This window comes from Mytilus galloprovincialis, chromosome 2 (assembly GCF_965363235.1).
Source record: "Mytilus galloprovincialis chromosome 2, xbMytGall1.hap1.1, whole genome shotgun sequence".
Classification (NCBI taxonomy): domain Eukaryota; kingdom Metazoa; phylum Mollusca; class Bivalvia; order Mytilida; family Mytilidae; genus Mytilus; species Mytilus galloprovincialis.
Window position 1 is genome coordinate 68,971,751 of NC_134839.1, and position 23,629 is coordinate 68,995,379.

The 23,629-nt window shown below is 32.4% G+C and overlaps 1 protein-coding gene across 2 annotated transcripts in view; it reads left to right on the forward strand.

The window, feature by feature from the left end:
• Positions 1 to 23,170, forward strand: part of LOC143064245 (heat shock 70 kDa protein 12A-like) — a 40,737-nt gene extending 17,567 nt beyond the window's left edge. For both annotated transcript variants that reach the window (XM_076236932.1, XM_076236933.1), the window contains exons 3-11: positions 3,186 to 3,236; positions 12,227 to 12,305; positions 12,560 to 12,627; positions 14,224 to 14,275; positions 15,382 to 15,469; positions 16,403 to 16,700; positions 17,288 to 17,509; positions 18,690 to 18,846; positions 21,148 to 23,170. In XM_076236932.1, coding sequence (XP_076093047.1) covers positions 3,186 to 3,236; positions 12,227 to 12,305; positions 12,560 to 12,627; positions 14,224 to 14,275; positions 15,382 to 15,469; positions 16,403 to 16,700; positions 17,288 to 17,509; positions 18,690 to 18,846; positions 21,148 to 22,169 — 2,037 coding nt within the window. In that variant the 3' untranslated portion in view covers positions 22,170 to 23,170. The remainder of the gene's footprint in view (positions 1 to 3,185; positions 3,237 to 12,226; positions 12,306 to 12,559; positions 12,628 to 14,223; positions 14,276 to 15,381; positions 15,470 to 16,402; positions 16,701 to 17,287; positions 17,510 to 18,689; positions 18,847 to 21,147) is intronic.
• The last annotated feature ends 459 nt before the right edge of the window (positions 23,171 to 23,629 follow it).

The window sequence follows — 23,629 nt, forward strand, 5'->3', positions numbered from 1 at the left end:
GATAAAAACTAAAAGAGGTGAAGAGAGGGATACCTGTAAAATGCGAAAGGAAAGAAAATTGGAACGAATCGGAAAAAAACCCAATACAAAATGAAATGAACAGTCACTGTTACTTAAAATATAATGTATAAAATCAACCAGGAGTCAACTAATTATAAGCTGTTAAGTTTAATAACAATATAAATTCTCAAAAGTGGAGAATTCATTTTAACACACAGCTCTGGTAATGATCATTCTTAGTTACGAATTAAGAAAAGGCGATTTTAACAAATTTGACATCACATGAAATAACAGTATCCTAATTTATTTTCTTTATATTTTGCATGTATTGAAAAGATAAACTTTTTAAAAACTAGTATGTACCTACTAGGTGGAATTTAAAAGAAAAATCTACAATTTAAAATTGATACTTTAAGTCGAAAGAGCATATTAAGTAAGGAGTCCAAATAATGTTATGGGGGTCGTTATCGAGACAAGACCATATCCGCGAATTCGCAGGTCCGTAATCGAATTAAACAACTTACATACATCTTATTCTTAGCCTGGATTTTGAGAAGTCGTATTGTCATTTGGTATATAGTCAAGCTGATTATAAGGTGCAAATTCGAAGTTCAGGTATAATTATTACCCGTGGTTTTAGAAAATTCTGAATACGCCTATTGGTACCATGCTATCCGTTATACATCTTTGTCTTTCTTATGGAAAATACCATGAACCCTGGACCACACATTTTTTATTCCCAATTCATAAAGGGAATGATGCATCCGATCTTAATAACTATAGAGGAATTACAATTACTGATGCATTGGGGAAGCCTTTTTAATAAGATACTTGATACACGTCTTTGTAAATCCTTAGATAAATATCATATCATTGATGAGAGCCAAATTTGATTTACCAAAAAAAAAAAAAAAAAAAAAAAAAACACGACCATCTGACCATATGTTCATTCTAAAAACTATTATAAATAAGTATTGTAATACAAAAGAAGGTAGAATGTTTGCCTGCTTTGTTGATTTCCAGAAGGCTTTTGATACTGCCATTCTCCCAGGGATAAAACTTAAGCTATAGAATATAGTTAGAGAGTATGGTAAGAGATCTCTTTGGAACTAAAGTTGGAGTAAAACAGGGAAACAATTTGAGTCCAAATTTGTTTAAAATTTTTATAAATGAACTTCCTGATTGTGTTAAAAGTTCCCCTGATCCAGCTGTTGTTTATTCACGACCAGCCTATTCTTTACTATACATATGCTGATGATCTTGCCATTTTTTCAACTTCAGCAAAAAAATGTAGATCAGGCTTATCCTAAGATTCTTTCAGAAAGACTACGCATTGAATTTTGTAAACATTTACTTGGTGTTACCAAAAGAGAAACACATTTTGACAATCTTTCTTAACTCGGTAGATTCACTCTGTATTTTGTCATTGCAAAGTCTATGATCAGATACTGGCAAAGGCTTGACAATTTGGGATCATCTTTCCACTAGAGGAGGCATATTTAGAGTCAAAATTACTACACGAGTTAAAAAAATTCCTTCACAGTATGGATCCTTCAACTTCTTTCTAAAGAATATGGGGGTCAGCAATTCACATTGTTTACTATATGCTGATGATAATGTATTTTTTTTATAATTTCAGCAAAAGGACATCAGCAAACAGTATTCATACATAGCTTGTAGCCAGGATAATATTTAAAAGATAGATCTTTATGCTCCAACTCTGCGTGCTGGTCTTTTAAATCTGAGTACATTCATACAATATAAACATATAACATAAATATTATTTTCAACCTGCATATGTATGTGATAGTTGCCGCAGTACATTAAGTTCTACCTTGTAATATTATCTTAGCTACAAGGCTGGCTATAAACCACTTATATTTGATCTTACTCTTAAATTCAAAGCGTGTATCATTGTAAAATATATACCTGCATATATGTATGTAATATTTGCCGCATTACATTTAGTTCTACCTTGTAATATTATCCTGGCTACACGCCTGTCTACAAACTACTGATATTTGATCTTACTCTTAAATTCAACGCGTGTAGCATTGTAAAATATCTCAACCTTATTCATACTTTCTAGGTTAACACAATGTTCATTGCGACACCATGGATTAAGTTTTTATTCTGAACCAATACTTAGAACAATTATCAATGATATACCGCAAGATCATCATGCAATCGATAAAAAATAAAGACAACACGATAAAAACACCAGGCATTTGTGGATTTTCATTAATCATGATTCACCAAAAGCCGAATATTTGAAAGCCAACTGCAATAGCTGATTAAAAATTAAAGAAGATTGTTCAAAATTGTACGTTCAATAATTTCATCTGCCGACATGATTGTAGGAAATAAAAAGTCGTAAATAAAAAAAAATCTGAAAGCAAATATTCAACAATTTTATGCCTTAACGTACAGTAAAACTATATTAATACTCAACCCTAACATCTATTTGGATTAATGCGAATTGATTAGTTTTCACTGTTTCTCCTAAATGATGGTCGTTTGGAACATATCAAAAATGTATGATTGATAATTCTTTAACTTAATTTCTGCATACCATTATCAGAGTAACAAATGAAATAATATTTTTTGTAGTAAATTTTATATAACAACTGAGTTTATTAACATGGTTATGCATGTGCACAGTAATTTTAAAATAGCTTGATAAAAGTTCGTCTAAATACTTGAGTTACGGTCATCTTTCAAAGTTACGACCATCTTGTGTCGGTTACGACCATCATCCAAAATACTATAGTTGACATTACGACCATCACAAGTTAAAGTTACGACCATCATGCTCGAATTTTTGAATGACTATTTTACGAAAATTGGAATGATTTTATGTGTCAAATTCAGTTTCAATAAGAATGCACTCACGATATGTGTATATGAGACCAGCGGTTTGACTCAAATGAACCTTTTACTGCACGAAAATCGGAAAAGAAAAACTTATCCCTAGAGTTGTCTCCCATATTCAGATGGTCGTAACTTTTAGTTACGACCATCCGCTTACCACCAGTGTAATATGCTAGAAGACAACCGTACCAGTTTCGTTCATTTCTAAGGTTCGTCCGTTTGTCCATACCAAATCATCAGTATTGGGTGTTATATATGATTTCAGCTTATCATGTTTGACTTTTAATGGAATATATATTTAATTTACATTTCAGCGACAACCGACCGAAACAAATCAAAAACCAAAATGGACGATGAATATTATTGTAAGTTTACATCGTACTTATTTCTTAAATTACTCGTTTTCAAAGATCTTCAAAGGTTGGCAAAATTTTAAAGATACAGAAAGGCATTATGTAGATATAGAAAGACGGACAATTATATATGTGGGAATAAAGGAATTACAAATAACCACCTGTATGATCAACTGAAAAGGACAGAAAAACACACCATGTGAAAAATACAAAAAATACAACAAAATGCTTGTAAACAAACGATGACACTTCATGTAACGTGAGAATACTCAAAGTGCCCCCCACCTTTTTTTTAACGGTATTTCACCCTGGGTCCCACAATTAATTATGGAACAGGCAGAGGTCTCCATTTTGCAGTGTTTTTGTTGATGATATTGTTCACTAAATGTAAATATTACTTCAACAAATGTAATTTCAATCAATACTAATTAGTTGAATATGGGTTTGAACCGACCTCCCAACGTCCAAAGATTCTGTATTTAGTAGCACATAATTAAATTGCATACATAAAAAAAATTCAAATAACTGATGCTTTGTTTTATTCCTTTTTATTACATTTTTAGAACAATTTGGAATTAATTAAGGAAAACTATAAAAAAAAATTAGAGACGGATACCTTTGACATATTCTAATTTTTTGTGGATGTCTTCTGTGACGTTTTCGTAAACTTTACTTTTTTGACCGGATACTTCATCTTTGGATATGACCGTTTTTGAATGTAATGGCTATGTTGAGGGACCAATAATGAAAAATTATAAAAATAAGAATTGTCTAGAAAACCTTGAAGATGTTCGCTGCCTGTTTTCTGTTTTTTATATTTAGAAAAATTGGTGCTAATTAGGAACTTAATTGGGGGAATTTGTCATGTTACAACATAAAATTGAGAATGGAAATGGGAAATGTGTCAAAGAAACAACAAGCCGACCATAGAGCAGACAACAGCCGAAGGTCACCAACGGGTCTTCAATGCAGCGACAAACTCCCGCACCCGGAGGCGTCCTTCAGCTGGCCCCTAAACAAATATGTATACTAGTTCAGTGATAATGGACGTCATACTAAACTTCGAGTTATACTCAAGAAACTAGAATTAAAAATCATACAAGACTAACAGAGGCAAGAGGCTCCTGACTTGATACAGGCGCAAATGCAGCGGGGTTAAACCTCAACTCTCCCCTTATACCTCTAGCCAATGTAGAAAAAAACAAACGCACAACAATACGCACAGCAATACTCAGTTTAAGAGAAGTCCGAGTCCGATGTCAGAAGAGGTAACAAAAGAAAATAAGCAAAATGACAATAATACATAAATAACTTAGACAAAAGACTACTAGCAGTTACTGACTTGCCAGCTTCAGACCTCAATTAAACTGATTGAAAGATTATCTCTTCATCATATGAATATCAGGCACAAACCCTCCCGTTGGGGGTTAAGTATAATACCATCATAAAATATATGAGAAGACCTCAACCCGTGTCATGCCAACAGTATTACCTTAACCTTTTTCCCTTTGAATACATAGGCTAAAATAAAACAAAACAATATATTCATATTGCCGATAACCCAGACAGCTTGAAGGACACCGGAGTGTAATAAGTTGAAAATACAATTCATAAGCATAAATACATAAATAAATCAATACAATTATAGATGATTACTGAATGCTGTTATATGACATACATGTTGTATATTTAGTTAAATACCAAATACCAAATAATTACAAAGGCTCTTTCATCGATGAGCCAGCCAGGAACAACCAACTAAAACGAGTTAACTCGGGTTAAACTACATTAAATACCAAATATGTAGTGGAAAAAAGTTGGAAACCTGTGTCCAAACCCTATGCTCGGAAGACCGTCTCCTGAGGTATACTTGGACAGTATATAAAAAAAATGAATTACAATTATTCGTAACAAAAAACCACTAACCATGAGCAGAAACATGAATTAAACTAAAATGTTACATATCTGAAATATGTAAAAAGTAAACTTGACACTACGACTGTTGGGTAGAAAGTGAAGGCTTTCAAAATATTTTCCCGCACATGAAAATTTTCACGTGACTAAATTAGAAAATTCATACGCATCGTCAATACAAATGTTTCCCGCTATTCGTTGAAACGCGGGAAAATGTAAGTATTACCTTAACCTTTTCCCTTTGAATACATAGGCCAAAATAAAACAAAACAATATATTCATGTTGCCGATAACCCAGACAGCTAGAAAACATATAAAGAAAGGGTTGAAATATGAATATTATAAAAAATCTATAATCCAAGACTCCGAGATACAGAAAGTCTCTTCTCTAAAGTGTCAGCAATATAGCCGTCTTTGCTACTGTCAGACTTCCATCTGCCATGCCTTTTAATGCATCGTTCATTAACTTTTAAATTGAATTCAGGTTCAATTTAGCCAAATTAATACAATTCTTGAAAATACTGACTGGACATGCTATAGTTTTCCCTTTCGCAATCAAAATTTCATTACCCTGTCTATATTGGTCCGATTTGCTTTGAGAAATAAATAATTTCAAAAATTCATCATACACAGTTACGTCTTTACATTTTAAAGAACTAAGCTCGTCGAAACGGAGAAATCCTTCAAAACTTAACACTATCATTGCTAAATCTCTTACAATTAATAAATCAATAGAATCTTTGAATTTTTACATAGTTCAATAATAATGTCGATACTAACAGGTTCTTTCTTGTTGACAAGTTTTCCGTTTAGCCTCTTGGCTGATTCTTGTAATGATTTAACGAAATAATTATCAGTAGGGTCAGCAAAACCATTCAGCTCATGTACCCATTTCAAAGAATAAATAGCACTATTAATTACGTTTGGAGAACAGTTTTTGTCTATCAAATTAGTTATATACAATGCGACGTGAATAGGAGCAGCGGGTAAATTATTAAAACCATGTTTCAACAGATGGAGCGCATTTATCAAAGAACATGGTTTTAATAATTATTGAACTATGTAAAAATTCAAAACGCTAGCCTCATAGCTATCAATCTGAATTTCAGCAACCATATCTTGAAAACACCATTTTTTCCTGCCCCCTTGACTATACAATTGTTCTGTGGTAAATAATAAATATTTCTCACAAAATCGAAAAATTCACCATATCTATGTAAAATAGGCCAATAAGGGGCAGAAGTCCACTCGGGAACGATCAGTGTTCCTTTTGCTTTATCTTGTTTTATTTTATTCAGAGTTTTAGTAATTAAGATAGGTGGCGGTACAAGCCAGTTAACATCATTACCCCAAAACTGAGTGAACGCATCTGCAGCTTCTGTCCCTGGACACCATACTTTTGAATTAAATCTCTCACACTGAGAGTTATAGTGTGTAGCAAATCTGTCTACCGTACAAATGTCCCATAAATGACACAAATAATGATAAATCGAGGATTCTATTCCCCAATCGTCATGATCCATGACTCTGCTCAGATAATCTGCATCATTATTTTCAGTTCTTGGTATCCAATTAGGTGTTAAGTTAATCTTTTGAACTTCGCAAAAATCAATAATAGAGGTAGAAATTGATTGTAATTTCAATTTCTTGCTACCTACTTTCAAAATATGCTCAACATTCTTGTTATCGGGATTAATTCTAATTTGTTTGTTTTCAGTGACATTTTTAAATGTCTTTAATACCCTTCTGACACATTCTAATTCTCTCCATGTAGAACTTTCACCCATTTCCGATTTGGTCCAATTACCAAATGTTTCAAAATTGTCAAAATGAGACTCAGCAAAAGGTGTAATATAACCACTAAAGTCCACATCTGAGGCATCACAAAAAATCTCACAGTCAAACAAAGTATTGACTGTTACCGTGCTTGTCTTAGCACCTACTGTATTTATATTTCTACAGTGAAGATTCCAGTACATTAATTCGCTTAAAGCTTCGTGCGTTACTCTCACACAAGCTTGCCAAGTGGCTTTAGACAAAACACAATCCTAAACAAATCTAGTATTTCTACGTACTACATTGCCAAAAACGGCGTGCATGGAAATAGGCTGACCAACAATACTTGCTATAAATCTAGCTCTGAATAAAATCTTTCCATTAGTCACTTGAAACAAAACAAAATTCAAATATTTTTCTAATTTCTCTATCCTTTCTATCTTGACAAATATGATACCATTTTTGGTATCCCATGTGAAACCGAGCCAGTCTAGTTTTTGACAAGGAAACCAGTTCGATTTTGCATGCGCTATTAAAAATCCCAAATCTTCTAATTGAAGGTTAACTTGTTTGCTACACTGTAAAGCAGTGGTAAAATCTTTATCGCCCGCAAGGCCATCATTTTAAAAACATTATAATTCTCTTGCCTTGAGATCTGAAATTTTTAACCACTTCTCGCAAAACCTTTGAAAAGATATATCCTGCGGTTGAAATTCCAAAGGGTAGAACAGCAAACACAAAATATTTTACTGTATTATCAAAAAGCCATGAAAACCCTAAATACTGTTGATGCTCTTTAAATATCTCAAGATGATGATATGCCGATTTTAAATCATAACTAAATATGAAATCATTTTCATTGAACAATTATCTAGCGACTTTACAATCTTCGTATTTAAACCTGTATTTAAATAAGTGTGACGAGTCTGGGTTTACTCGATTTGTTGAAAGCTACCGCAAGTGGGTTAACGATTAACGGTATAGTGCTTACTTCTTTAATACAACCTTTTTTCAATAGATTTAAAATTTCTGATGAAACAAAATCTTTGTTGTCTAATGAAGATTTGTTATTTTTAATATGTATACGATCAGGTTTTGTTTTAAACGGTATTTTGTAACCGTTCTCGATTATGTCGAGAATGTATTGATTATCAGTTATCAATTTCCATTTATCTAACCTGATCTTTAATATACCTACAGGTGTGCCAGGTAAGTATAAAACAGTATCAGATGACAACTGTTCAGTCGTTTCATTCTTGTTTTGTTAATCGTATTTGCTCGTTATTGAGACAGAAGGTAAAATAGTACATGTATGTTCAAAACTAACATTATTTATCTTTGATTCAGATGCTAACAAATCGTTATTCAAAGGTAATAAATAGAATGTACTTATCTTTGACTTCTTATTTTGTGGACAATTATCACTCCAATGGCCTCTGTTTCCACAAGTAAAACATCTACCAGGCTTGTAGTTTGAGTTATTGTCTTCAGAGCTCCTGTCTTTGTTATATGAAACTGGTCTTGGACGCTTTTTTGCCTTTTCCGCTTTAGATTTTCTTTCAGCTCTAGATTGGGCTCTATTCATACGTTTCTCGTCCTCAGAATCGTCTGCTATAGGATTTTTAGAACATACTCACCCCTTCTCGTCCAATGAAAAGTCAGTTTTTTGCCCTCTAATTTTCATAGTACATGGTTTTCCATGCACTATGAAATGCTATACATGAATGACTTTTCATTGTCAGTTAATTATGAAAGTGAACTCTTAAAAGCTGCACTAACGAAGTGTACAATCCCCTAAGGCATTTTCCTTGGGAAAATAGCCTACTGATTAAAGATGAAAGAGCAAGATTAAAATAAAAACATTTTGAATTTTGCAAAATTTCATGCATTTTCTCATGGAACACATAATAGAATACACAAAAAAAAATTGGTAAGGATAAATAAAATGATATTTATTTAATTTATATACCTTACATTTGAGGGAATTATTTTTCTTTCCTTCAAAAAAACACAATGCCAGACTGCTGATATATAAAGCAAAGGGTTGTTTTCGGAGAAACGCAATACATTTAAAATTATCAATAAAAAGTAAGCATTTAATGTCGAATGGTCTGAATTCAAATAATATTCATACAGAGAGTTTTATATCTATATAAAAAAAATCAAATTCCAAAAAGGGGATTTATATAATATTGTGTTGCTTTTTAAAATAAAAAAATGTAAAGATATATGAGTATTAAAATTTACCTGAAGCAGAAATAACACAATTTATCCTTCACAAACTATGTCCGTGCTATTTCATTTCATTCATTGAAATGATCATTAATTACCTATGTTTTATATTTAGTTCATTATAAAAAGTGAACTCTTATTTAGGTTTGAATATTACAATGGGAAAGGATAGTTTTGTAAGGTCACTCGAAAGTGTGAATATGTTCTAAATTGGTCAGACAATACTTGGTCATGTTTTATGAAGATTTAAGCCCTCGGCTTCGCCTTGGGCTTAAATCTTCATAAAACATGACCAAGTATTGTCTAACCTATAATTAGCACATACTTACAACTTCTCGTCCAATCAAATTTCTTGAATTTACCTTCTAATTTTCATAGTACATACTTTTTCCGTGTACTAAGTAACTACGCATGAATGACCACAAGGGTAAGATTTCATTGTATTGTAATCAAGATATTAGAACAAAAATTGCTACTGGCTATTTTGAAATAAATGATGTGTTCCAAATTTAACTAAATAGTTTGTAATTAGTTTTCAAACAGATTTTTAACATCCTACTAATCAATCTTTTGATCTAAATTTTGTTTTGACAATTAAAAAAGTTTCTTTCATTTAAATAAAGAGTAATAATAATGGTGCTTTATACCTTGATTAAAGTACAACTCAATCTAAAATGTGTAATCCTTTATCTTCCATGCAATTACTTTGTACACAAAAAGAGTCAACCATGAATCTTTTGAAGGGAAATTATTAATAAAGCATTTTAATATATTTAGTCATAAATTGGTCGATAATTGGTTGCCTAATGTCCAGTGACAAATATTTCATGCATATAAACTATCCACTAGACTACCTATGGGTACATACCAGGGGCAGATCCAGCCATTTTTAAAAGATGTTTCAACCAAAGATGTGGGAGGGGGATCCAACTGTTTGTGATAGTTTTAGGTTTTATGTGAAATAAAAAAAATGTTTTCAAGAATGTAAAGCTTTCACTGCAATTTAAGAATTATCTGCTCTTGGTCAATTCATTTTGTCATCTTACCATGTAAATAAGTACATGTATAGTAAAACAACGCTTCGTTCATATCAATAAACATACTTACACCAGCAGCTACCTTCTTTACATTCTAAAGTCAAGGGCCTTTTAAAATCCCATTTTTACAATGATATTATAGTGAGTAGATTTACAAAACTCCGTAAATGAGCTACATCCAGTCAGCCAAAACATATCAATAGACTAATTACAGGATTACTCAAGTTGTAAATATGTGCTAAATTGGATATTGTATAGAAAGGTATATACTATGAAAATAAGAGCTTGGGGCAAAGCCCCTCGCTCTAATTTTCATAGTATATACCTTTCTATACAATAACCGAGACGTAATGTATTCCTACTTGAGTTATATTCACTAATGATGTCCTTGTATAAATAATTAAATTTAGTAAATGTTTTGACTACTTTGTGATATCGAAAACCCTGGTGTAATCATTTTTTAGTAACACATACAATCATCTCGCTAAAATAATCTAAAACGTTGTATAAAATACACGAGTGAATCGTACAAGTTGAGATATATAAACACATAAGATGGTGACAAGGGAACGTCACCATCTAAAAATTGATAATTAACGATAGGAAAGAAAAAATCATCTCTTTTATCATAAATTTGTGTATTAAGCTTCCCGTTAATGATATAGATATCAAGATCGAGGAAAGGGCAGTGGTCATGTTAGTATTAGCTTTATTTAAAGTAAGTTCAGCAGGATAAATTTCTTTAGTATACATACTGAAGTCGTCATTATTGAGAGCAAATATATCATCCAAATATTTAAAAGTATTATTAAATTTTTGTATCAGATGTTGTTTCGATGGGTCTTTGCTGATTTTAGTCATACATCGTATCTCATAGCGATACACAAACAGTTCCGCAATACGTTTTAACAGTAAATGGACGGAAACGTAGTCTACACTATAATTTGCAAAAGATTTTTGTAAAGCCAAACCGTGAGTAAGAAAAGATTCCAATTGAAAAAAAAACGAATATAATTGACATGAACGAACCCCACTTTAACTTGAGAGTGCAATCGAGTTCCTACGATAAACAAATAGTTGCAGTATCGTATTGCTCATGTAAAAACAAACCCGGTGAAAAGTCTAATTCGGTAGGTCACCTTCGGGGAAAAGGGACGGAGAGCATACATAATAAATCAATCGGGTTCTTCAAAACTGACTGACTAGAAGGACTTGCATATACTTGAACTGCAACTAGAAAAGGGTATGTCGGATATAGAAGCGGGATTTTTTCATCGCAATACTTCTACTTAACCGTAAAGAAACCCCAGTTTTTTTTAATGAGTAACAAATTGTTACACTATTACAATTCGATGCAATGGATTTTACGCCTTCGATCCGACAACCTATGAGTGTGTATGTATAGACCCGCACAGATTCCTGTACCATGACAAACATTAGTAAAATATCAATCATGTTGTTCGGTGTGAGCTAAGGCTCCGTGTTGAAGGCCGTACCTTGACCTATAATGATTTACTTTTATAAATTGTTATTTGGATGGAGAGTGTCTCATTTGCACTCATACCACATCTTCCTATACCTATATCAAACTAAGGGTTTTACAGCCAGCAGAAACGATTTTTTACAGACGCCAACACGAATGTTAACCGCTATGAATTTCAGTTTCACAGATGTTAGCGAATATGTTCCTAATGTCGTAACTACAATCCCTTCCCCTTTCCCCGAATGTGACCTTCCAAATTAGACTTATTACCGGCTTTGTACTAGCATGAGCAAAACAATGGTTGTCACGTAAGGAGCAAGATCTGCAGAGGTTAACCCAAGTTGTTGTTTTTGTTTTTGTGAATTTGTATTTAGTTTCTATATTGTGTTTTGTGTACTATTGTTTGTCTGATTTCTTTTTTTAGCCATGGCTTTGTCAGTTTTTTTTCTTTTTAAGAGTTTTAATGTACCTCTTGTATCTTTCGGTTCTCTTTGATGTACATAATTGAAAAAAAAATGATAAGTTGATTAAGAGTATCGAATGTTCTTCTCTATTTGCAGCTTGCAGATGTAACCACGAAGGATGATGGTATTCGTTTTGTTGTTACCGCAAGTAATGGTCGAACCCTCAAATTGAAAGGTACACGATATGATTTAAAATTAAAAAATTAAATAATAATACGTTGTTGTATTGCACAATACTGATAATGCAAACACGTGTAAAAAGTAAATTCACAAAAAAACTGAACTCCGAGGAAAATCCCTGGTGAAATGGCATAATCATCAGCTCAGACACATCAAACGAATGGATAAAAACTGTCATATTCCTGACTTGGGACAGGCATTTTGTGTACCATAATTGTAAGATTTATGCTGTTTTTTTTTCTTTTGAAGCACCAAATACAGAGGAAAGAGAAAAATGGATAAAGTTGTTCAAGATAATAAACGAAAAACATTTTCCCGTAAGTTCTTCCTGTTTATTCATCATATATGTATGATATTATTTATAAAGTAAGATGATATTATTAGTTACATAGTGTGCTAGTGATCTGATACGGTATAAATGTGGTCAATACCAATATATATCGTATTAGATCACTAGTACACTTCGCAACGAATTATGTACGTACAATGCACTATCTTAACATTTGTTATTTAGAATAGTGGCATATCAAATTGATTAAGTCTTCAGTACTTAGTATTAATTAAGAACCTACTTTCATTCATCTATACAAAAACAAATGCCAACGATCACAACTGTTTAACTATCTATAATACTAAAATTACGAGGTCCAATTTGTCAGCCGTCATCGGGTAAAAACGACAAATCAAAGAATTCAACTCTATATATAACTAATATAGGACAATGGTGTAGATTAAAAATTACACCACTCCAGACCCTTTTGTTTTCAGCATAATTAATATTGCCAATAATTAACAAGTTCCGGGTCGAATCCGATACCGATACAAATAGTATATTCAGCTATTACCTTATCTGTACGTTCCGCATTTGACAGGCGCACCACCAAACGGTGTATTTAGGATTTTGCTATATACACGGGTCATAATCAAAGGACTGACACTACTAAATTCAATTATTGTCAAATTGTTCCTTATTGTAGTTTTATTCAGCAATCAGCAAGACTTTCTAAGATAACTAATATAGGACAATGCTGTTGATTAAAAAATACTCCATTCCTGGATAGCCAGGACCTTTTGTTTTCCAAATAATTAATATTTCCAATAAATGATAAGTTCCAGGTCGACGGGTTCAAACAGAAAGATTTAAAAGCAGAGAAAACTATGTATCTTATAATCGACGTGACTTAACAGATGACAATACCAATTACTAAAATAAGGCTTAGGCATAGTTATATACTTTAATTCAGTCACGGACCCGCGATATCACGGGTGTGTATAGTTTATATATATATATACATGTCTGGAAACTATAAATTTCAGCATTTACCGTCTGAGTATAGTACCGTTAATGACAGACTTGTGTAATGAATTAAGCCCCGCCAGATAACGTACGTTATACGCAATACATACGGTCTCCGCGCGGTTGCTTTTAAGCAGTCATATATTCCTTGAAATGTATAGGAGGTCAGATAAAGTTCAATTCATAAACAGATAAGGGAAACACTTGAGGATATATACATTCATTCTCTTATACATACATGAATAATACTGCTCGAAAACAACTTTTAGCTTATTACCAGAAGTTTCCAACTGATACTACAACCATACGATTTCCTGCATACAAAACACCCTTATGATCATAAAAGTGTAGATTTTTAATTAATATATGCAGACATTGGATATTGCTTAAACATGTGTTGCAACCACATTCACCTTAAATTATATGTCAGGATTCTGAGATTTGTGTGGACTATTGGCTGTTTTACCTGTTTTTTTATTTTATCTATATTGGGATCTAACAATATTCTCAGAGTTTCAATCATGCAATGCATAAATACTACCGACATCAAGTTATTTTATATGTTTTTCTAAGGCAGGGTTAAATATGCATTAAAACTAAACTTTTTTTATTTCAGTTAATTTACTCAAAAAAAGAAGACAAAGGAGGTTTCGGACCTAAAGCTGAAGGTTTGTGCTTGCAGCTGTTATCGGCCAAATAAAACAAGTTAATCGTCTTCACTCAAAAAACCTTAGAATAATTTATTTTTTAATTTCCTCGCTAGATTAATATTCAAATGGTTTTTTTTTATCTTATATTAAATAGACAATTTATAAAGTTCGTGCGTCTGAAGCAATTTTCTGGATTTATCTTCATTAGGACCGCTTAAACCGAAACATTGTAACGCCGGGGTATCAAATTAAACGTAGCCACGGCAAAAACAGAACTAAGATATTAGCGTAAAGGTCAGCTTACCTCAGGGTGTTGGAACCTAGTTTTTAAATGATCTTTTTAATTTAGAAATGTATGTTATCAATCATGTCAGTACCGAAGTACTCTTGGAATATATAAGATCGCTTTTACTGTCTCCTATTACATGTTCAATTGAATCATCATTGCTTTAAAATAATCGGTTTTGTTTCCCGTTTTTGTTTTAGTCAGATTAGGTTGCCGTTGTTCGGGGATGGACGGAGAGCTGTCTCATTGTTTATCATACCACATTTTCTTATATCTGTATGTCAGTACAGAAAGATATAATCTTGAGCAATTCCCAAAGCAAACTTTGCAGAAAAACTAAAGAATTGTTTAGTCAGCACTTCTGTGGTGACTTGAGTTATCATTGATATGTTTATAATTATAAATTAACTGTTAACAAAACTTTGAATTTTGGAAAAACTTAAGCTTTTCTACCTCAGGAATAGATTACCTTAGCTATATTTGGCAAAACTTTTAGGAATTTTTGGTTCTCAAATCTCTATAACTTCGTACTTTATTTGGCCTTTTATAACATTTTTGATTCGAGCGTCACTGATGAGTCTTTTGTAGACGAAACGCGCGTCTGGCGTAAATATTAAATTTTATTCCTGGTATCTATGATGAGTTTATTAGTATTGCTATGAATATGTATTTTGATATTTTTCCCATAAATCCGCATTGATTGGACAGCTTTACAAATATTGAGACATATTAAGGGGAATTTCTCAATAACATTTCAATTTCTATGTTTGTAAATCGGTCATATTTTGATCCATTCGACACCATATTTCTGAAAACAATCTATTTTCTGTTTTGACAGAACAAAAAAATGTTGTACATTCAGAAGTTTCTTCTGCTGAAAAGAGAAGCCAGGAACTTTTCAGGAATATGTCATTGAAGCCAAAAAGGTTAGAAAATCATTTGCAGTATTTAGAGAATTCAAAACTATGTTTATGTTTCTGTGGATAGCGATACTTCAGAAGATTAATGAAACCAAATTGGATTTTGAAATTGAAATCTAAATAAATCTTACAAAGTTAAAATAATTCGCTTTACCTTTTTTTTAAATTCTAAAAACTACCCTTAAAAAAGAAATTAATCAGGCCATTCATTGACATTGAAGATAATATCTTGTTATACCATTTTTCCATCTGTTACAAAATTAGACAATGAAATACATATTTTGAAAGAACGGCGAAATATACCATAGGGACATTCAAACTCAAATGTCGAAAACATACTAGCCATCCCACGACAAAAACTGAAAAGACACACAACAGTTCATAATACACAACATAGAAAACTAAAGATTGAGTAACACGAACCCCATAAAAAAGTGAGCTCAGGTGCTCCGAAAGGGTAAACAGTAACTGATCCACATTTTGATCCCGTCGTTTTGTTCATGTAAACCATATGTTGACATCTTTTTGAATTCTTGTCTGATGTGATGGTGTCTCTCTAGTGTTAAACCTAGTAAAATAGTCATTATTGAAAACGGCACTGGCACTATTCTTCCCAAGAGATGCATCTGCAACCGGACGAAATTTTCAGTGCCATGACTTTTGTTTTGTCAGTATACTATTATAAATACATGCACATATACCAACACTAGCTATTTGCAAATATTCAACTCGCTATTTTCAATGTTTTTGTCTAACATCGATGACGTCTAGGAGGCCACACTTCTATTGCCTCATACGTTCTCGGATTAATTCTTTGAATAAGTACATGCATTCTTTTAATATGTTTTGTATCGCAATGAAGAGTACTGAAAATATGAAATAATCGCAATATTCAGGCCTACAAGGACATTAATCGAACTTTAAACATTTTCAATATAGAAATTACACCATGGTTGCAGCTATTGACTTTGGATCAGCATATTCTGGTACTGCATTTTCCTCTAAGTCTGATTTTACAAGAAACCCTCTACATATATATGTAATGGAAGGGGTTGGAAAAATCAGTACTATGTCAACAAAAATTCCAACTGTTCTGCTTTTGAACCCGGATAAAAAGTTTGAGGCTTTTGGTAATGAAGCCGAAACAAAGTATGCCAGACTTACGATAAATGACCCACAGTATGCAAATCAGTGTTATTACTTCACTCGATTCAAGATGCAACTTTACAACAATAGGGTAGGTTTGTAAAATCAGTGATTACATCTAGAAAAAAGAATGACAAATTAAGATTTAAAAACAAATATACATTGAAAACTAAAGACAAAAAAATCGGGATGCTCTGGAAGTGTTAGCAGACTGGAATATTGTATTAACAATTTTATATTTACTTCATATGCAGGCAGTAAAAGAAGTTTGACTTCATGGAAATTGAAAGTTCGTAATTAGAAAGCCGAAATCATCTCTTTTGTCGTAAATTTATTTTCTCAACCTTCTCTTGTTGTCAATTTTTAAATAAAAGTCAAGAAACTAGGCAGATATAACAAATTAACTGCAAGCATTAATAGCCAAGAAAACAAGTTAATCAATATTTTAGTATGAAAACGTGCCAATAAAAAGGTGAATATGAAATCGGCAGTGATTTCTGGTCGGGTTCTTATTTTGAAAACTGAATGTCTAATACAGAACCTCATCTTATCCAAATAGTAAGGCAAAGTATTCGGTAATGGAATAAAGGATTTATGATGACTGCAATACATTAAAAAAGTGTAATTTTTATTTTAAATAAAATAAAGATGCTTTGCTTAATGACATTTCAATTTCAGAATTTGAAGAAATCGTTGACTATAAAAGATATCAGTGGTAAAAAAGAAATGAAAGCAGTCGATGTGTTTGCTGCTTGCATTGAATATTTGAAAAACGCGACCTTCACAAGAGCAAAGGAGCAAATTCCAAGTCTCGAGGAAGAGGACATTCACTGGGTGCTTACGGTACCAGCAATATGGACAGAAGCTGCACGACAGTTTATGATAGATGCTGCTGAAAAGGTACATGTGCATGGTACTAAAAAATAAACTACACACTAAAACCAGAAGGCTCTCTTAATAAATTTGAACAAGTGGGTTACTACCATGAAAGTCAAGTAGATAGATTTGTTTTGTTATTAAGGTCATTTGGTTGCTACCATTGTCAGAATCTGTCATAGTACATCAAAACTGCTCTAGAATAGTTCTTCCCTATAACTGTTCTAAACCCAAGTTCAGGGTTAAAATGTCCAAAACTGTTCTATGGTATAACTATAAGGATCTGTTCAAGGATAGAACTGTTTAAAACTGCTCCTGGTTAGAATTGTCAAAAATAAAATCTTCAAATATGCCATGCTAATAATTGTCTGACGTGCGTATCATCTGTTTGCAGACAACTCGGTACTCGGTATTGCTTAAATTACGTAAAAAATAAATGGAAGACCAAATCAAATACGTAGCTGTGTATTTTATGTGTTGCTTTTTATAGGCACTTAAAATAGGGACAAAAGATACCAGAAGGACAGTCAAATTCATAGATAAAAAATAACTGAAAACGCCATGGCTAAAAAAAAGACAAAAAAGACACAAAATAAAAAACTAAAGACTAAGCAAAACGAACCCCACCAAAATCTGGGGGTGATCTCAGGTGCTCGGTACGGGTAAGCAGATCCTACTCCACATATGGGACCCGTTATGTTGCTCATGTTATTACATACCCGGTAAATAGTCTGATTCGGTAGGCCACATTTGTGAAAAGGGAAGGGAATTGTTATTACGACATAAGGAAAATATGCGATATCATCTGTGAAACGGTTGATCGATCCATAATGGTCAACCAACTCGTGTTTGCGTCCGTAAAATTCATTGTCAATTTCTAGATTTAAGTCAAGAAATGAGGCATACTTAGCTGTGTCTGTTGTATCTTTTATTTCTAGTTCGATGGGATAGATTTGTTCAACATAATCACCAAATTTTGAATTATTTAGTGAGAGCACATCATCTATATAGCGAAAAGTAAAGTTAAAGGATATTGCTAACTTCTTATATTTCTTCCTAAGAAGTTCCTGTATGAAGCCAGCCTCATAATAATAAAGGAACAAGTCGGCAAGAAGAGGGGCACAATTGGTTTCCTTTGGAATGCTGACAGTCTGTTAAAACTATTACTATAGAAAATCATATATATTTTTTTTTATCCAAATAGAGTGGAATTTACGAAGACAATCTAACACTCGCATTAGAGCCAGAAGCTGCTGCTTTATGCTGTAGAAGCTTGGAGATAGAAAAGAAAGATAAAGGTCAAAGCCCACAACTTGGTTCTTTTAGTCCTGGGTCACGTTTTCTGGTCGTAGATCTTGGAGGTATGTTAATACGTAATCTTAAATAAGATGTAATGAAAAAAAGTGTAATGGTTTTTACTTACCTTATATATTTTAAAAGTAGAGTTTTCAAAATCAAAAACATTGTGCAATAGGCGATTTGCCAATTCCTGTAATTGACCCTAAAATAAGAGATCCCGTTTTAGTTGTCTCCCTTATGAGGGACAATATTTTTATTTACAATGGAGAGCTAGCAGAAAGAGCAAATTTACGTGTGCGTAATGCGAACCAAATATTTTAATTGCATTAATTTGTTGTTAAGGTAAATACTTCTGACATCAGAACTTATTTTTCATGAAAAATTAGTTAAACCGCCGATACATCACTTTCAATTCAGTCTACGATTGACAAAGGGAGGTAATTTGTATAAAAAGTGTGTAATAACAGAATGAAATCGGTAATTGGCAAATGGACTTTTGAAAGTAAACGGCTATATTAAGTATAGTGAGAATAGAAGCGTTTGAAAAGTCGATTTTATAAAATATTTTGCGCTGTATTTTAAAATGCGAAATCGGTAAGTAGAATGGCAGAAACGCAAAAAACGAATTAATGCAACAATTTTGCTTCTTTTGTTTTCGCCTTTTCAAGATTTCGTGTTTGCGTTATTTTCTAATTTTCTTAACGAACCTATTTTACACAGTGATTACAAAGTTCCAACAAACATGGATGAATGAATATTTAACTGGTATATTTAAGTCTTATTCAACTTGATTAAAGTATTTTTAATTAACAATGTTCATAGTATTAGCATCCCCAGTGTCTTGTCATTCATTATGGTTTGACGATTATAAGTATAAACTATAAACGATATAACAGGATAGTCAAGAATTTAAACCATTCATTATTTTCTCTGCAAAACGTACTGGAGATATATTATACTATATCAAAAGTTAAATTTGATTTAGTAAATCTTAATTGTATAACTCATTTTGTGTTGGAATTGCTGTAATGAAATAACAATAGGAGTGGATAGGTGTATTATCAAAAACAATTACTAAATATTATCATCGGTACAAGGACATCATTCGTAAATATAGCTCAGCATGCAGACTTCTTATACGTTTAGGTATTTCACATCCAATCTTTTATGGAAATATTCTTTATAAAGCACAAAAATGTCAGTATTCACATCAGAAGCTAACAAAACCTTAAAATAGACTTATTAAGAAGGGATATAGTTGCGATACTGTTGTCAGGTCATTAAAGATTGCATATTTCGGCTTTAATATTGATTCACTTATATAGGGTCTTTGCATCGGAACTAAACACATTTATTTAAAAAACAGTTATTTGCATGACACGGGTTATGTTCTTCTCATATATGTTATGATGGTATGATACTAAACCCCTAACGGCAGGAATTGTGGCTGATACTCTTATGATGAAGAAATAATCTTTCAATCAGTTTAATTGAAGTCTGGAGCTGGCATGTCAGTTAACTGCTAGTAGTCTGTTGTTATTTATGTATTATTGTCATTTTGTTTATTTATTTTTGTGACATCTTCTGACTTCAGACTAGGACTTTTCTTATACTGAATTTTAATGTGCGTATTGTAATGCGTTTACTTTTCTACATTGGCTAGAGGTTTAGGGGGTGGTTGAGATATCATTAATATGTTCAACCCCGCCGCATTTTTGCGCCTGTCCCAAGTCAGGAGCCTCTGGCCTTTGTTAGTCTTGATTTATTTTTAATTTTAGTTTTTTGTATATAATTTGGAGTTAAGTATGGCGTTCATTATCACTGAAATAGTAAATATATTAGTTTAGGGCCATCTGAAGGACGCCTCCGGTTGCGGGAATTTCTCGCTGCATCTGCTGTTGTCTGTTCTATTGTCGGGTCGTTGTCTTTTTGACAAATTCCCCATTTCCATTCTCAATTTTATCTATGTCAGTCAATACTCGCAGTAGCAATTGGTCATAGTTTTGAAAATAATATTATCCAGTGAGGTTTTATGTTAGTTGATATTCATTATCCAACCTTTTTGACATTTTCAAACGCGGAGAAGCGAAATTGTCTCGGCGGATCGAGATTTTGTCTTTTGAAAATATAGAGGCTATAACATAAAAACGCAAAAACTTCCGCTTATTTTTACACATTCTTTTGCGGCGAGGAAATGTACACCAAAGTTAAGAGGTGAATTGTAAATATTAAAATAATTTCTATATATAAAGATATAATAGTTATTACATCTATAATTATATCGAATTACTATATAAGATGATGAAGCAATGTAAAATGTATCAAAAAGTGTTTTTATATATTTTTAATTTTTTTCACAACAGGTGGCACTGTTGATATAACAGCAAATGAAGTCATGACAACAGGTCAGATAAAGGAAATACACAGTGCTTCTGGGGGTCCTTGGGGAGGAAATATGATAAACACTAAAATGTGGAGTCTTCTTAGAGAAATTTTTGGCACCGAAGTAGTTAGTACCTTTTCTTTGAATAATAGAGATGATTATCTAGATTTGGTAAGAGATATCGAACGTCAAAAGAGGTCATTTAATAGCGATTCAAAATGCACGATTGAACTACCAAGCTCACTGATAATTGAAGTTAAAAAGTCAAATCCAGATATGGTTGCAGAGAAATATAAAGGCAAAGCCGAAATAAAAAAAAACAAACTTCAGATTATTCCAGAGGTATTAAAATCAATTTTTAAAGAAAGTATCGACAAAATTATTGGCTATGTACAAAAGTTACTGAATGAACCCGAAACATCCAAAGTGAAAAGCATTCTTTTAGTTGGTGGATATGCATCTTGTGGCCTTCTCGTGCATGCAATAAAAGAGCACTTCAACCATTTAACAGTAATATGTCCATTGCAACCTGATGTTATTGTCTTGAAGGGAGCGGTAATCATGGGTCACATGGAAACTCCTGTTGTCGGTAGAATGGCCAAATATCATTATGGTATAGCACTTGCTGGTGGAGAACAAAAGTCGAACTTCGATGGCTCACATACGTCATTTCCAACTTCACCACAAGAATTTTATACAATTATTCCCAAAGGCTCTCCTATACAAGTAAATGAGGTAGTAACCGAATATGATTTCCCGATTGATGTTTATCAAGAAGAAGCTAACATTCAAATATATGCATCAGAAGACAAACAGGCACCTAAGCTTATCTCAGAAGAATCTTGCAGAAAAATTGGTCACATTCGTATCAAACTTCCCCGATTTCGGCGTACAACCAAACTGAGAATAGTGATATCAAATGACGAGACTGAATTCAAAGTAGTGGCTAGAGAAGAACACACTGGAAAGTGTTTTGTAGGAGTATGTAGGTTTCTTGATTGAAAAACTCAGAAATACCTTGATATGCGGCAGTTATTTCAATTTGTCAAAATTTATTTTAAAAAAATCAAAGGACTGATATAAACTGGTGCCAAAAATATATGTCTTCTATGTTCAGAAATGTGTTTTTTTATACCAAAAAAAAGCGGTAATGTCGAATTTATGTTTGTTATAGTTCTAACTGAAGTTCAAAAATTTGATATGCATGATACATTTTCTTTCTAGACAAGATAAAGAAATTCCAGCCTTGCTCAGTAAAAAAGATTTGGTATATTTGTTTTAATGACTGATTTATTTCTGTTTGCCTTCATTTTGTATTTTCATTATTTTGTTTCAACAAAAAGATGTTTTTAAAGTGTCAGACCTTTGAAAAAGTAAGAAGATTTAAGTTATAATGATTTGAAGGATTCCCTTATTTCACGAGCAATAAAATATAGTCTTAAACTTCTCTCGACTGCAGTATTACTAGTAATACTGATACAACTAGTGTCATATACATTTTTGATTTTTTCAAATTTAGAATTAGAATTTGTGTTAACAGGAACAGTTAGTTTAATCTATAGCAGTCTTTTGAGGTCCAAGGTGTTAGATTCGCTTTTCATATCCATAACCTCATTTTATATGTCATAAGATATAAACATACACATGTCTCCTATTTTTGTAAAATAAGTATATTAGTACAAACAAGACTTGCAGTACTCTTTTTCATGACAATAGTTCTAACATTATGGTGAAGAATATGCTCATGATGAGATATTATGTACTAAATAATTCCTGCGTTATCCTCAGAAAATCTTATTCCTGCTTTCTGAAATATTTAGACAAAACATATGTTAAATTGTACAGCACATGTCATAAATTCGTTTTTGAAATTTGTTAATTTTCAGTGATTTTTACCTTCAGTCATGTGGAATTGAAATTTTTATGTAATAAAATGTAAAGAAGAATATATTGTTCAATTCTTTTATTATGAAGGTGATCAATAAAGTATTCAAGAAGATAAATACTTTTAATGTTATCTTATGTATAACAAAATTATGTAATTAAGTAACTGGTAACTAGCAAAAAGTAAAGTATTTTTTTTTTATCAAACTTAACAATCAAATGAAATAAATTACACTTATTTATGTGATAGTTATAGGACAAAAGCATCCCAAGAACTAAAACGTTGGGAAATACCAATACACAAAACGCAGTTGCCATAAAATCATGAAAAGAGAGACGAAGGATACCAGATGAAGTCGATCACATTCCGATAACACCCACTTTCAAATCTGCCGCTGCACTATTTTGAAGATTTGTGATCATGCAAATAAGCAAAATGTGCAGAATAAAATGAAACCTCAAATTTTAACGTGGTCAATATGATGATATTGTTTCCCTCCATAACATATTTTTTTTAAATCCTTCCAGGAGAAAGCATTTTTATTTTTATTTTCATATGAATGATAAGTTCTTGTTGT